Genomic DNA, 17,137 nt, shown 5'->3' with positions numbered 1-17,137 from the left:
GCATTATAACCAGTTTTGCTTGGTAAGTTATCATTGCCTGTAAGCCCAAGAGACCTGGGCAGTTTTCTTTTAAGATTTCTTGGAATATAATCTTTTATTTTGTTTTGTTTTTCATAATGGAATTCAAATAGTGATTATGAAATGTTTTCTTCTTAATTTATTTTCCAGGTCATTTGTTTTTGCTTGTGAGATACTTTACCTTTTCTTTTTTTTCAGCCTTTTGCCTTTTAATATTTCTTATTGCCTCACAGAGTCATTGACTTTGTTGAATCATTTGAATTTTCAGGGTTTTTTTCCCCTCAGGCAAGGTTTTGAACTTCCTGTGCCAAATTGTTAATTCCATTTTTTTCTTTCATTGCTATCATTTCTTTTCCATTTCCCCCCTCAAATAATATCATTCCAATAAAACCAAAATTAAAATACTTTTTAAAAACTTTTGCTTCATCCTTCCCACTCTAGTTGACTTTGTGCCCAAGCTTTGTTTTTTTTTTTTTCAGAAACAATGCTTGTAGATGTTTAGAGTCATTCTCTGTTTAAATTTTGAGTGTCCCTGCCACACTAATAGCTCATTATGGGGGGTCAGGTTGTTTGCCCCATCTTTCAACTTGCTTCCTACCTTCAGTTTGATGTTAGAGCTGGATACTATGGCACTTCTGGAGGGAAGATCTGGACTGACCCTGTTGCTGTTTTCTTGAGTGTTGTGTTATTCTGAGATCTCGGGGACAGGCTGAGGACATACAAGCTTTTAGTGTTTGCAAAATGGTCTGATCCAGAACAGAGTCTGATTGCTATCTACCCTGGTCTGAACTTGGCAAGTTCCTGTGGGTTTGGGACTTAACAAGACTAGAATGCTGCTTGGGCAGCTAACAAGCTCTATTGATTCAGAGCAGCAGAAATATAGACTCACTTTTGGTTTAGGATTCCAGTCCTTATCCCTTTATATACTGGGCTGGACATTGGACATGAGACCCCGTTTTGCACCTGAGACCTGAGTAACACAACTGCTGCTACTGCTGGTTTCTGAACTTGTCACTTTCTTAGTACACTATTCAGTCTCCCTACCTGGGAATGCTTCTTCTTGGATCTAAAACCTGGTGCTGTTTAGTGAGTGACAAAGCTGCCATTTGGTACCTGTCCCCGTTGGTGTGGGTCTGGTACCTCCTCTTGCCTGGAACAGAGCCTCTCCCTGGGCACCAGAATCTTCCATTCACAGTGTGCTCTTGACCAACCCTGTCCTCATTGTCTACAAACTTCACTGTATCCCTATGTTGAACTGGGCTGGACAAAGGATTCACTGTAAAATGTTTCTGAATTTTCCCATGAGGATTCAGTCTGGCATATATTCTAGACCTGACAGGAAAAGTTTGTGTAGAGGAGCTCATTGAATTATATCTTGTCCCTCCACCATACTGGTTCCATCTCTCCAGATACTTTTCTTAACCAACTATTTATTTCCAAAAATCTGCTTCTCTCTTCTGAATCCCATACCTCTGATTGACAAAAAAAAAAAGATGAAATACTGCTTATGAATGTAGAGTCTTCATTTTTATGCCCCAAACTTTGTAATATCTAGTAATGCTTTTAGGGCTTTTTTCTGGCAGCATCACTTGGATCTATATGATTCGTCAGAAGTGGGTAATTGTCAAATGGGGAAAAACAAACTGCACTTGCAGCCATGAGAACTGGGGAATCCTGGCTCCAACATTTACTAGGTTTGGGACCATGACCAATGTTACATCAATATCCTGGGCTTTTCTTCCAGTGAAAAGAGGGTGATAATATGCTATCTATTTCCATAGGATTAGTGTGGAGAAATCATTTTGTAAGCCTTGAAGCACATTAGAGAGGTGAATTATTCTTTTATATTTAGAAATGCATTAAGTAAATATAGAGATTTTGTGGCAGATATTTGACTTTTGTTTTTTGTTTGTTTTGTTTTTTAAATTTCCCAGCGAAAGACAGCCATGAAACCCAGGTTAGAGAAATTCATGTGAAACAAGGAGACAAAGAGGCATTTGAATCCAGTGTTGAACCCAACAAATATCTGGAAACATTTTAATTAAATCTGTCAGCTTTGGAGAAACAAACACCACACGAAAGATAATCTAATCAGCCAGACAGATGTGTTTTAGAAATGTGTAAAATAAATAGTGTTGCAGGCCATATTTCTTTTTTTTATTGACCAAAATGAAATTTATTTAGATTACCTGGGAATATGGAGTTTCCCTCATCCTTGTTCTCCATTTCCATGAATAATTGAGAATGAAATATGCTCAGATTATTATCATTAAAATGCTAGAGTTTAGGTAGATGGGAAGTTAGAGATCATGTAACCTACTTGAATCAGAAATTCTTTCTATAGTATCACCAACAAGTAGTCCATTTATGGGAAACTTACTGCCTCGTAGGATAGTCTCTTCTTTTGGACTTGGATTATTCAGTGTTAGGAGATGTTTATTTAATCTTTTTTTTAATATCATTTTTCATTTATTTCTTCCTTCTTTTTTTAAACCCTTACCTTCCACCTTAGAATCAATCAGTACTACGTATTGATTCTAAGGCAGAAGATTGGTAAGGGCTAGGCAATGGGGGTTGTGACTTGCCCAGGATCACATAGATAGGAAGTGTCTGAGGCCAAATTTGAACCCAGGATCTCTAGGTTTGAGTTTCAATCCACTGAGTTACCCAGCTACCTCCTCATTTATTTATTTTTAATATTCTTTCCTTTTTAAGTTTCTCAATCTTTCTATATCCCCTCCAACATTTGTCATTTTCCTTTCTGACAAATTTAAGGTGGTACCTCAAAGTTTTTTTAATTTGCATTTCTCTTACAGTGATTTAGAGTATGTTTTATGTGAATATATATATAGCTTTGATTTTTTCATCTGAAAATTTCCTGTTTACATCACTTGAACATTTATCAATAGGGGAATGACTCATACATTTATAAATTTGACACAATTTCTTTATATATTCAAGAAATGTTTAATGAAAGAAACTTGATTTAAATTTTTCCCTTGTTTTTGTTTTCCTTCTAATCTTTACAACATTAGATTTCTTAGAGCAAACCTTTTTAAATTTAATGTAATCAGAATTATCTATCTAATTTCCCAGAATGCTTTCTCTTGTCTTGTCACAAGTTCTTCCCTTATCCATAGATCTGACAGGTAAAGTATCCCATATTTCTCTAATTTGCCTGTGATATCACCCTTTATGTCTAAATCGTGTATCCATTTTAACTATATCTTGGCAAGTGGTGTGATGTTTGTCTAATCCTAGTTTTTCCCAAACTGCTTCCCAATTTTCCTAGCAATTTTCATCAAATAGTGAACTATTTTTCCCAAAGCTTGAATCTTTGAGTTTATCAAACACTAAATTATTATGATCATTTATTAGTATGTGTTCTGTACCTAATCTATCCCACTGACAACGGCACTCTTTATTTTTAGCCAGTATTGGCTTTTAAAAATTGTTTTAATGATTATACTTTTAGAGTTTGAGATCTGGTAGTACTAGGTGAGCCAACTTTCTTCACATTTTTTTCATTGATTCCCTTTATAGTCTTCCATATGAATTGTTATTTTTGTAGCTCTCAAAAATTAATTTTTATTATTATGGTACTGAATAAATTAATTTATATGGAATTGTTATTTTTGTTATATTGGCTCACCATGCCCATGAGTAATTACTATTTCTCCAGGTATTTAGATCTGATTTTGTCTGAAAAGTGTTTTGAAATTGTGTTTGTATAGTTTCTGGAGTTTGTCTTGGCAGGAGTCTCCCAATATTGTCTACAGTCATTTAAAACAAAATTTCTCTCTCTTTTGCAGCTGGATTTTGAAGGTAATATATAGAAATCCTGATGACCTAAATGGATTTATTTTATACCTTGCATCTTTGCTTAATCTATTCATTATTTCAATTAGTTTTTTAAATGATTCTAGGATTCTCTCAGCTTGCCATCATATCATCTGCAAGGAACGATAGCTTTGTTTCCTCATTGCCTATTTTAATTCCTTCAATTTCTTTTTCTTCTTTTATTATTCTAGCAAGCATTTCTAGTACAACATTTCACAATAGTAGTGAAAATGGACTTCCTTGCTTCACCCCTGATCTTATTTGGAAGATTTCTAGCTTTCTGATGGTTATAATAGATTCTACTTATCATGTCAAACAAAGGTCCATTTTCTTCCTCTGCTTTCCAGTGTTTATGTAGGAATGAGTGTTGTATTTTGTCAAAAGCTTTTCCTCCATCTATTGAGATAATCACATATTTGTTGTTTCTGTTATTAATATGGTCAATTATGCTGAGAGTTTTCCTAATGTTGAATCAGTTCTTCATGCCTAGTATAAATCCCACCCAGTCATAGAATATATGATCCTTGTAATATATTGATGTAATCTCCTTGCTAGTATTTTATTAAATTTTTTGCATCAATATTCATTAGGTAAATTTACTGGTCTTTAGTTTTCTTTCTGTTTTTGTTCTTCATGGTTTAGGTATAACCATTATATTTGTGCTATAAAAAGGAATTTGGTAGAATTCCTTTGTTTTTTATTTCAAATATTTTATATAGAATTGTAATTGTTCTTTAGATATTTTATAAAATTTACTCATGCATCCATCTGGTCCTGGGGTATTTTTTTTAGAGAGCTCATTGATATAGTCTGTTCAATTTCTTTTTCTAAGATAAGATTATCTAAATATTTTAGTTCCAATTCTGTTAAAATGAACAATTTATATTTTTGTAAATATTAATTCATTTCACTTAGATTTCCAGATTCATTGACATGCAATTGGGGAAAACAGTTCCTAATAATTGCTTTAATTTCCTTTTCATTGGTTGCAAATTCACTCTTTTCATTTTTGATACTAGAAATTTGGTTTTCCTATTTCCTTTTTAAAAATAAAATTAACCAATGGTTTATTTTTTTTTCATAAAAAAACAACTCAATTTTATTCATCAATTCATTGGTTTTCTTTCAACTTTATAATTATCTCCATTGATTTTTAGGATTTCCAATTTCCTATTTAATTGAGGATTTATAATTTGTTCATATTCTTTTTTTAAATTTCATGCCCATTCATTGATCTGCTCTTTCTCTATTTTATTGATGTAAGCATTCAGAGATATATTTTTCCCCTAGTATTGCTTTGGCAGAAAATTTTGCTATGTTGTCTCATTGTTGGCATTCTTTTCAATGATATTGGTTGTTTCTGTGATTTCCTTTTTGCCAACTCATTCTTTAGGATTAGATTATTTAGTTTTCCAATTTTTTAATTAGTTTTCAATCTATTTCTTGATGTTCCTTCATTGAATGTAATTTTTATTACATTATGATCTGAAAAAGATGCATTTAATACTTCCTCTTTTATGCTTTTGGTTAGTGGTTTTTATGCCCTAATACAGGGTTAATTTTTGTGTAGGTGCTATACACAACTGAGAAAAAGGCTGTTCCTTTATATTTTACTCAGTTGTCTCCAAAGGTCTTTTACCTCTAACTTTTCTAAAATTCTATTCTTTTCATTAACTTCTAACTTGTTTATTTTATTGATTAGATTTTTCTAGTTCTGACAGGGCAAAGTTGTGATCCCCAATAGTATATTTTTACTATTTCCTTCTGTAATTCATTTAACTTTCCTTTAAGAATCTAGATACTATACCATTAGTGCATATACATTTAGTATTACTATTACTTCATTGTCTGTGGTACCATTTAGCAAAATGTAGTTTATTATATGTTTTTTAAATTACATCTAATTTTACTTTTGCTTTTTCTAAGATCATGATTACTACTCCTGCTTTTTTTTAAACCTCAGCAAAAGCATAAAAGATTCTGCTTGAACTCTTACTTTTACTCTGTGTTTCTCTGTTTCAAGTATATTTCTTATAAACAACATATTGTTGGATTCTGGTTTTTAAATCCCTCTGATATCTGCTTCTGTTTTATAGGTGAATTCCTCCCATTCACATTCACAATTTTGATTCCTGTGTGATTCCTGATCTCCCCTTTTACCCTGTCATTCCTCAAAAGTTTGTTTTGCTTCTGACTCCTGCTTCCCTCAGTCAGCCCTCCCTTCTATCATTACACTTTCTCTTACCTCTTCCCCTCCTACTTTCCTGGAGGGCAAGTTAGATTTCTATACCAAACTGATTATGTATAATATTCTCTCTTATATCCGATTCTAATAATAGTAAGGTTTAAGCAGTATCTGCCACCCTTTTATCTTTCCCTCCACTGTAAAAGCTCTTCCTTTCATACTTCTTTTATATAAGATAATTTATCCCATTCTACCTCTCCCTTTCTCTTCCCTTAATTTTACTTTTTTGAAATTATCTCATCATAATTAACTCACATTCATGGCCTCTGTTCTAACTATCCTAATAATGATAAAGTTGTTAGGATTTATAAGTATCATTTTCCTTTGTAGGAATTTAAACAATTTAACTGCATCAAATTCCTGATGATTTCTAACATTTTTATGCTTCTCTTAAATTTGTATTTGTCATGTAATTATCTTATATTTCAAAGTCATATTTTCTACTCAGCTCAGGTCTTTTCATTAAGAATGCTTGAAAGTCCTATATTTCATTGAATGTTTATTTATCCCTCTGAAGGATTATATGAAGTTTTGATAGGTTGTAATCCTAGCTGTTTTGTCCTCAAGAATAGCACATTCCAAACTTTCCAGTCCTTTAATGTAGAACCTGCTAAATATTACATTATCTTGACTATGGCTCCATAATATTTGAATTGTTTCTGGCTGCTTGCAAAATTTTCTTGGGAATTTTCATTTTGTGATCTTTTTCAGGTGATGATCAGTGGATTCTTTCAATTTCTATATCAGTTTAAGATATTAACTTTGAGTAGTCACAGTGAGTATGGTCCTCCAACCTTAGCTTGAAGACCTCCAGGGATGAAAAACTCCATTCCTTTTGAAGTAGACCATTTCACTTTTATGTAGTTTTAATCATTAGGAAGTTCTTCTTTGTATCAAACTTAAATCTTCCTCTCCATAACTTCTATTTTTTACTCCAAGCTTTGCCTCCTGGAATCAAGGTATCTAACTCCTACATATTGAAAAGATTTGTTCTTAATACGCTATCATTTTTATTTCTCTGACTATATAATTTAATTTCTAATACTGCTCTGTAACATTTTCAAAGCCTTTCCCTCATTTCTTTGTCCTAGCAGTCATAGGAATGCCCTCACATTTGCTGATTCAAAGCTTCTAAAATTGAGATAATTAAGATTGAGAATATAAGTTCCATCATGTCCAGCAAATAAAACCTAGTTTTTATTTATTTATAAAAACTGGGGGTGCATGGCAATGTCCTTGTCTTGTCCCATTAAAATGAATAGATAAAAGTCAACCTTTGGTAGGCCCTAACTTGTCTTCCCCATATAGATTGGTAAGGATATTGGAATCTTGTGATCAGGCTTGTGACTTTCCCTATTATCATGGGGAAATAACGATGGGATGGAAAATATTAGCTCATCTTCTCATTAGGTGTTCATCAATTAGAGACTGTATAGGAGGAGACTGAAAAAATGAGCTCTCAGAATTGTATTTAAATGGCTCAAGATTCTGAATGAATTATCTTTGGTCACCAAGAGAGATCAAAGACCAATTCATTTATTAGTTATTGCTAACCTAATGAATAAATTGATTTTTCTTACCCACAACCCAGTGTCCTGGAATTTTTACTCATCACAATATTCATTCTCCAGAAAATTAGAAATAGCTTTATCCCCCCCCCCCCCACCCCCCAGCTAAATAAGTTCCTTAAGCTGAATTTCAACTACATATTTTTACAGTGCTTTCCTCATCCTGGTTACTCTCTTCTTGACATACTCCATCTTGAGGTATTGAGAATTCAACAAAGTATCACCTATGTGGTTTTCCTAGAGTATTCAGTAATAAAATTATTATCTCACTTGCAGTGTAGTAGGATAAAGCTTTGCATTTCACATTTCTGATTCATATTGATGTTGCTGTTCACTAAAACACCCACTTCATCTTCACAAAAGCTATTGTCAAGCCATATTTCCCTCATTCTTTACTTTGAATTCTTTAAAAATTTAAATGTAAACTCTACATTTTCCCTTGTGAAACTTAATATTATTTGGCTTGGCCCATCATTCTAACCTATTGAAATAGTCTCGATGATAGAATCAAGATTTTAAAATATCATCTGATTCTCCCTCCACATCATCTATATGATGAACAAGCCCTTCACCTATGTATTAACTAAGTTGCTGATAAAAACGTTGGACATAACAGGACTATGAGCCACTGCCTCAGATAATCCACTCAACATATCTAGCTCAAGTTGAAATTTACTCATTGGTGACTACTTTTTGGTTCCAGTTACACAACTAGCTACACATTCACCTAACTGTATTATTGATCAGTCCATACATCTCCAAGCATAGCATGAAAGATTTTGTCAAATGTTTTGCCAAAATCTAAATTTACTGTATCCCTAACATTCTCTGAGCTACTAGACTACTCATCCCCCAAAATGATACTAGTTCATTCTGCTATGACTTTAAAGAAAATCTATACCTTCTATCTTAAAATCAATACTAAGTCCAAGGCAGAAATCAATACTAAATCCTAGGCAGAAGAGCAATAAGGGCTAGGCAGTTAGGGTTAAGTGATTTGCCCACAGTCACAAAGAGAGTATCTGAGGCTAAATCTGAACCCAGGACCCCCCCCCCCATCTCCAAGACTAGCTCTCTATCCACTAAGCCATCCACTGTACCTATGACTTGTTTTTGATGAAATCAACTTGGCTTATTGTGGTCTTGACTTTCCAAAATACAAACCATGCCCTTAAAAATATATTTTAGTGTTTTGCAAGGCATAGAAGTTAAGCTCACTGGTCTTTACTTCACATACTTCATTCTTTTCCCTTTCACTGAAAATTGGGAAATTTGTTTTTCTTTCCATAATCTTTTAAAAGGTTACTGATAGCAACTCAGCAATAATGTTTATTTTCTTCAGTAGCAAAGGATGTAGTTCATAAAGCTGAACTCTTTGGGAGTAACTAGTTGTAGTGTGATCATCACCTCATTTATTTGGGACTTCTGCTCCCTACCAGCATTTGTGCTAAATTTCTAGGCCAAAGGTCATTCTCATGGGAAGAAGAAACAAAAACAAAATAAGAATTGAATCATTCTGCCTTCCTTCCTTTTTTCATTATCATCATCTTACATATCCTGAACTGTGATCCTTCCTTTGATGGCAGGGATATGTAATTTTTTTTTGGAAAATCTCTTTTATTCCTCTTAGCAATCATTGCTAACCTCTGCTCATTCTCAACTTTAGAACTTTGACCCTTCTTGGAGGGCAAGTCATTATTGTGTATCCATCCTGTTACTTGGTCTTACTTTTATCTGCACTACACTAAATTCTATTACTCTAGATACAAATAGGAGAACTCCAGCCATCACTGTAACACTGTCTTCTGCCAGCATACATCCTACCTTTAGAATCACCACATATTCTACATACTGACTCCACATCCAACTCTTGCTGAGTTTGCTACTGAGTTCCTCCTTATGCAAAATCTCAATCTGTTTAGGCAGCTCCCTTTTCCCCTCTTAATTCAAATAAATTTTGCTTCCATCTTAAGAATTTCATTATTAAAAGTTTTACATCCTTCTTAGGCTAACTTCCTCTTCAAAATCTTAGAACATTCCTTTTTCTGAATCTTTTGAAATAGGTTTTCCCTAAATTCTAAATGTATGTCAAACTAGACCCAACTTTCTTTTCCTCTGTCACAAACTGCTATATGCCTCCAATTTTCTTCAGTAAGTAGCTTCTCCTTTTTTATTAGAATCATGCATAAAACAGCATTTCCTATCCTGTTACTTTTTCAAACTTTGGAAATATTGTCATCACTATGACAAGTCACACACATACTATATGTAAAGCATATATATAAATATATATATATATATACACTATATATGGAGGAGGCGAATAAAGGAGAGAGAGAGAGAGAGAGAGAGAGAGAGAGAGAGAGAGAGAGAGAGAGAGAGAGAGAGAGAGAGAGAGAGAGAGATTTGGAAGGATACAATCCTTCATCTATACTATGTCATGCTTTCATGCCAGATTTCTAACGTGTCCCTAACTTCTCACCTAATTCTTCACCTTAGGTGGTTGTTAGTATAATCATTGCTACTTTTACCTCTCTTGATCCTCATTCAAATGCTCTAAACCATGATCCTCCACCTGGGTTCTTAGATTTCCTCATAAAAAATATATAATCTTAAATTGCACTTTAATGTCATTTCAGACTCCATACCTCTCATTTACCAGAATCTCAGAAAAACAGAGGGCAAGAATCCTTTTTTTAGGTATGGAGGAGCACCTCTTGTTTTTTTCGGGGATATATTAAGAACTTCCTGTTTGATTTTTATATTGATCTTTAGAACAGTAATTAAGAGAAAAATAAGGGTAGAATAACAGTACTTCTAGGAATGTGCTTAAAGTATAGCTTTGCTTGGGAGGAGAGGGCAGGGGGTGACATTCTTAGTTCTCAATACCCTTGCCTATTTTAGGTAATTATGTGTCCAGTTGTTTGTTCCTTGCTCGGATATAGTCCCTGGAGAAGGCTAATGCCTTCACAAATTGTTCACTGCAGTTTTCTCATCTATAAAAATGAGAACTGGTAACTATCTCTTAAAGTTGTGAGGATCAAATGAGAAAATGTTTGTAAAACATTTTACAAACCTTGGAAGTGCTATGCAAATGTTAACTATTTTTAGTTCTTCAGAGTTCATGAAGGGAAGGTAGTCTGGAAAGGAAGGTAAAAGAGGTAGAGCATTAATTACTCAGAACAGATCTTTGGCAGCTTTACTTTGAAGCTCAGGATAGACAAATTTCCAAAGAAGAAAGATATCCTCTTGCTTTAGGAAGACTCGAACTACTTCTAAATGCTCAGAGGTTTGGATGAAGGGAATTATTCCACTAGTATTAGAGCTTCATCCACTTGGGAGAACTTTAGGAGAATGTCCTTGTTCGGTAGTGTGGGGTTAGAATAGGGTTTGGCCTGAAATCACTAATCTGCGTCTATCTCAAGAGTCAAGAACCCCCAAACCCATTATATCATGAAGTGTCTGGGAAGAGCTGAGGGTACTATAAGACAACTCAGAGGCTTCAGCACATTCCGAGATGGATGTAGAGGGAGGTGGAGAATATGTAGTGACTTTTAGAGGCAGGATGTATGCCGGCAGAAGACAGTGCTAGGGTGATGGCTGGAATTCTTCTATTAGTACTTCGTCCAGTAAGATTCAGTGCAGCCAACAGCTGGATCAGATATGCCTGCTCAGGACTATGGGGAGAGAATATGGTGGGGGCTTGTTGGGAGGCCAGACTTTCAGCAGACACTGCAGAGTTGAAGAATCCTTCTTGGGACTTGAAGCCACCATAACATCCCTCTGTTCACAACACTTCACATAGTTATATGTGACCTCTCCTGTGGCCCAATTAGAGTTCCCTTCAGATACGTTATGGTCATTATGCTAAAGAAGAAGAGTTGGTAGCATCTTCCCTGACTGTCTGGCATCTAGGTTTTTGGATGGAGCCTTAGAACATGACACCCATCAGGTAACCTGAGAGTTACCACAACAGGCATCTTGGATGTGAACATTACAGACACGGTGTCATTGGCCGACTGGAATAACATCTGCCTTCAGCAGTTAACCAGTCTAGGTTCAATATACTGGCCTCACACTTGAGACACAAAGATTAAAACCAACAGTCTCCACCCTCAAAGACCGTTCATTCTACTGGCAATGAGAAAGATCATGAATACAAATAAGCGTGGCACGAGGAACATTAGAAAAGGGCAAAGCTCTAAAAACTTGGAAAACAGAAATCAGATACAGTTTCACAAAGATGGAGATGCCTCAGCTGAGCCTTAAATACAAGGACTCTGAGAAGCAGAAGTCAAGAGAGTGCATTTGGGCATGGAGATGGTGTGCAAATTGATGAAAACTGGATATTGTGTTTGGAAAATAGCTAGCAATCTAGTTTGACTTTAGCCTGTCTAGAGGCAACTAGGTGCTATACTGGCACCTCAGTTCAACTCAGGAAGACCTGAGTTCAAATCCTACTTCATACACTTATTATGTGGACCTCGACAAGTAATTTAAATTCCATTTGCCTCAGTTTTCTCATGTGTAAAAGTGGGGGATATTAGAACCCACCTCTCAAGATTTTTATAAACCTTGAAATGCTATGCAAATATCATTATTACTAATGGCTATTCAGAGTCTTTGAAAGGAAAGTTGTATGAACTATATCTGGAAAGGAAGAGATAGAGGAAGCCAGACTAGTTATCCCATAAGCAATGAAGAGTCATTGAATTTGGGGAGTGACATGATCAAACCTGTGATTGAAGATTATCCTGCCATTTCAGTGGAGGAGGCATTGAAGGGAGACCCTGGAAGTAGGGAAAGCAACTAGTAATTTAAGCAAGAGATAATTATTTGAATGACAATAGTGCCCTTGAGTGAAGAAAAGAAGGCAAATATAAGAGATGTTGGGACAGTAGAAGTGACAAGATTTAGTAGCTATATAAACATGTGGGGGGGTAAGGAGGAAGAATCAGAGCTGACTTTGAGGCTACAAATCTGGACATCTGGGGAGATAATGGTACCCTCAATTGGTATAGAAAAGTTTGGAGGAAAAGCAAGTATAGGAGAATTATGAGGAACATTGTGGATATAAGGTACTTCAGAACATATCTAGGAGGAGATACTTATGTGTGTCCAGTATTCAGAAATCTTGGGGTTTTGTATGTGGCTGTTATGGAGGATGTCCCAAAAGACTTAGTCCTAGACTTTTGGGACACCTTCTATTTGATGTCTAGTTTCTGGCAAGGATATTTGATTGAATAGCAATTGTGTCTACATTAAATATATTCATTTCGGAGAATTGAGTTCAAGCAAAAAAAAAAGCATTTTTAAAATTTAAAGACTCTAGGAAGATATAATCTGTAAAGATGACTTCCTAAACAAAAGCATTCATTGATTTTCAAAGGACTTATGCCTTTATGTTGAATTTTGAACATCTGTGTTAACTTAGGGTAAAGAAAGTATAAACATTTTCTAATGAAGAACAAAGAAGTAGTTGCTACTATCTTGCAAGACTTACACTTAGAAAGTATTTCTTTTTAATTCAGGATGAAAAAATTATATTCCATTAATTGGGTATGAGAACAAAATCACATTTCAAAAATATACATACTATAACTGCAAATGCCAAAATTAGCACCGCATCTTTTACAGGAATATATTTTCATATTTTTATATAAGATAGATTAGGATCATTTAAGGTAGAAACCTATTAAAGCCAGCAATATCATCTTGTCCATATTGTTTATTACAAAACAATGCTAATATTTAAAAGTGTCCTTTAATTATTGGGGGTATTAATATAGAAAACTGGATAATGGAAAATGAATTGATTTCATGAATTGATTTTAAAGAGAGATTAAATTTGATTGTCTTCCATAATAAGGCATTTTGTCCACACACTGATCCAGTTAAATGGCATATTTAATGTTCTAAAAAGAATGAATGGTAATAGTAAATTATATTAGCTTGATATTTATGTTTAGAACATTACAAAATATTGAAAGAGCAACACAGTAGCAGATGCAGTTATCCCCTCAGGATTAATTTTTTTCTTCCAGTAAATATGGTATATGCTTATGTTTTTTGGGTCTAAAAAGGTAGAACAATTTGTTCACAATTTGCATTTTTTGTTGTACAAAATGAAAATTGAAGTGTTTACAGTTTTATCTATAACACTACAAGCTGTTTTTATGTATTAATAAACATAGTAATAAGGTAATGATTGTACATGTTTAAAAGTTTTAACTTTTAATTGAAGATAAACTTTGTTGTTATCGGCTTAGAAAATTAAGAATGACAATAGAACTTAGCTGAATTATCCTAAGTATGGGACTTTTAATATTTACATGGCTATCCATCTTTTCCCCATATGGTAAATGATAGTTGATGAAAATTTTAAACTTTGATAGTGTGAAAAGTATATATGTGTATATACATAAACCCCACTAAGAATAGAAAGAATTTCAAGCCTTTTTTTTTTTTTAGTCAATGAGATTACACAAACAGTAGATTTTTGTTCTTTGTGCCATCAGATTACTCAAGGAAAATATGAAGAGGCTTTGGAAGCAGTTTTAAGGAGAAAAAATATTATGGCTCTATGTTCCTAACCTGGAATGACATATCAAAGTCTATGATAATATTCTCAAATAATTGCCAGAGTATCAAAGCCCTGTCTTAGCTGTGTTAATTTTAATAATTTTTTCATAGGCAGGTTCCAGAAACAACCCAATCTGATTAAATTATTATCCTTGTAGTCAAACATAAGGCTCTGTTTTCAAATAGTTGAAAAGGAACAAGATTTAAATTTGCATAGTGTTTGTTTTGGATAAAATGTGTGGTTTCCTTACAGGAACTTATTCCAAATTGTTCCCATGAACACATTTTCTACTATCTCAAAATTATTAGTTAAGACCAACTGATTAGGGATAGGTTTATCACTCATACACACACACACACACACACACACACACACACACACACACACACACTTTAAAAATGTTAATCAAAATACAATTAAACAATTAGGCCATGTCTATCTAAATAATTTCAGCTATTTAGAGGAAAAGTGAGGAGTTGTCATTGATTCTGCAAAGTTCCCGATACCTAACTGAATTTTATAATTTTTGTCAGTTTGTTTCATTAATATGGAAGCATATGTAATTATGTAGGCAAACTTTTCATGTGACCTTGAAAATTGAGTTGATTGAACTATGCATACATTTATTTACACTTATCAAATTTCTAAGAGAAATATTTTATTAAACATGAGCTAAAGATAAAAAGGGATAATTACATATTTTACAAACCAAAATAAGTAGTGATTCAGTTTCCACTGAAACATGTCAGGGCATAATGCTTATCTTGTCGTTTTATGTATTTGAAACATAATAAATGTAGATGTTTTAACTGCTTGGTATTTTGGTATTTTTTTAAGTGTGCAAAGGATTTTTATACATTGCAGATAGTATAGTCTCTTGTAATTTAAATCTTTTAATTGCTTGATAAAAAGGATATTAACTTTTCTTCCAAATATGACTATCAATTAAATTAAAAATGTGGTGATTTTCCTTTAAATTACTTAGGTGTTTCATTTTCATCATTTTCCTTTTTTTCCCTCCCTTATATATAAAAATTCCACAATTCAAATACATTTGTCATTCAAAATAAAATCAACTACCATTTCTCTGTCCTTCAACATCAGAGGTTAAGGTAACATTAACCTGCATGTTTCTTCCCTCTTCTTTCCAAAGTAATTTAGTATGGAGAAAAAGATTTCTTTCAGAATGGATTGAGTCGTATTCCTGTCCCTAAGGGGGAGAATGGATTCACCTTTGCCCACATCAGAGCATCATTTAGTGAAATTGCTGATTTTCCATCTTCAAGGAAAAAGACAGGACCCTATGATACAGAAATAATGAAAGAAAGAAAAAGAGGAGGTTTATAAATAAATTTTTAAACTTCTAGAAAACAGTCATTCTTAAAGTCAGTATACATATTAAAATATCAAATATATGTACTTACTGTCTAGATAATTATGTTTATGATAGATGAAATGGAAACTAGTTTTCATTTTTACCATACAAATCCCTTATGTAACTATTAGTGATATCACTTTGAAAATAATCAACTTTAGTTTAAAGATGTAGTAGAGTTACCTAGTTTAGAAAGTGAAATTGTGTATGTGTAAGGATAGGCACATATTAACATTCAGAATTTTCCCTACTTCACTGGGAAAAATACAAGCACATGACTATCAGCCTGAAAGTTTGACACTCATGCTAGAATTATCCACGTGAGAATGTATTGCCTTCATATGAAGAGGGTGAGAAAGTATATACACATGCTACTCTGACTAAAACTGTATAGTTTTAATCTATCTATATATCTATCTCCATATCTCCATATAGATATATATAGAGAGAGTTAGGTTGGTAGAGAGATAGATCAATCAAAACACATTTTAATCAATAACTTTTCAATTGGCAAAAAGAAACTTGACTGTTTCAATTGTATAAGCTATTTCAAAAGAAGAAAACATTAACAGGAATCTAAACTTTTCTTCTATTCCCTAATGGTCATTAAGAGAAGAAAAAAACTTCTATATATTTCCAGAGCCATATTCAATATCTTTTTTCAGGTGATCAATAATCCTATAATATTTTTAAATGTCTTTTGTTATCACAGGGTTGTTGTGAGGTAAATACTTCACACATCTTAAAGGTAGTTCTAAAGAGTTAAATCCAAATAAAGGGCCAACAAGATTTTTGCTAAATTATCTAGCTAAGGTTCTCTAAGGGTAAACACATTTCTTTTTAAGAGCTTATATCTCAAAGTTCAGTGAACAAAACATTTGTAATTCTGTTTTCAGGGGACTAACACCTTTATTAATATCAGGCACTTATATGTGGTTAATTTTCTTGGGAATATGATTTGACTTATAGTATACTTATATCTGTATCATAACAAAACAAATATAGATATATTACTTTCAATTAAAACAGAGGATGACTGGGGAAGAGCTAAACAAAGTATGGTACATAAATGTAGCGGAATATTCCTATGCCATATGAAATGAATGTGAAAAATTCAGAGAAGCATGGGATCTTTTTTATGAGACTTTAGAAATTATCCTCTGCGTTTGGAGATGTCATTTTGGAAGTCAAGCTATGTAGCTTCCTGTCATATACATTTCAAAAAGATATATGTCCACCTGTAGGAAGCATTTCATGCCACGTAAGGAAATCAGCATAATTACTACCAGGCAGAATCTTCTTAGCACTTTTATTTCAGAGGTGCTCTAAAAGTTCTATTACCTAGCCAAAGAACTCTCCTATTCTTTTACTAATGTCTGAATTTTCATAATTACAGATTAATTTCTTTGGCTTAGTTTTAATTTTATGTTAAAATGCATAAAAAACTCATCAGAGGGATAACTCATTAAGCCTTATCAGTTATTCATACTGTAGTGCAGATGAGTTTA

General features: G+C 33.5%; 2 protein-coding genes across 4 annotated transcripts in view; one reads left to right on the top strand and one right to left on the bottom strand.

Annotated features, from left to right (window-relative positions):
- Positions 1-14,632, top strand: part of SPATA4 (spermatogenesis associated 4) — a 32,206-nt gene extending 17,574 nt beyond the window's left edge. The window contains exon 6 of one of the 2 annotated variants that reach the window (XM_056802932.1): positions 14,190-14,632. In XM_056802932.1, the coding sequence (XP_056658910.1) occupies positions 14,190-14,209 (20 nt within the window). In that variant the 3' untranslated portion in view covers positions 14,210-14,632. Of the gene's footprint in view, positions 1-1,952; positions 2,164-14,189 lie in introns of those variants that run through there. The other variant, XM_007496092.3, reaches the window with a different exon arrangement.
- The window catches only part of WDR17 (WD repeat domain 17), a 136,067-nt gene continuing 132,490 nt past the window's right edge, over positions 13,561-17,137 (bottom strand). For both annotated transcript variants that reach the window (XM_003341401.4, XM_003341400.4), the window contains one exon: positions 13,561-15,555. In XM_003341401.4, coding sequence (XP_003341449.1) covers positions 15,436-15,555 — 120 coding nt within the window. In that variant the 3' untranslated portion in view covers positions 13,561-15,435. The remainder of the gene's footprint in view (positions 15,556-17,137) is intronic.

This window comes from Monodelphis domestica, chromosome 6 (assembly GCF_027887165.1).
Source record: "Monodelphis domestica isolate mMonDom1 chromosome 6, mMonDom1.pri, whole genome shotgun sequence".
Classification (NCBI taxonomy): domain Eukaryota; kingdom Metazoa; phylum Chordata; class Mammalia; order Didelphimorphia; family Didelphidae; genus Monodelphis; species Monodelphis domestica.
This window is presented reverse-complemented; position numbering and strand designations above follow the sequence as displayed.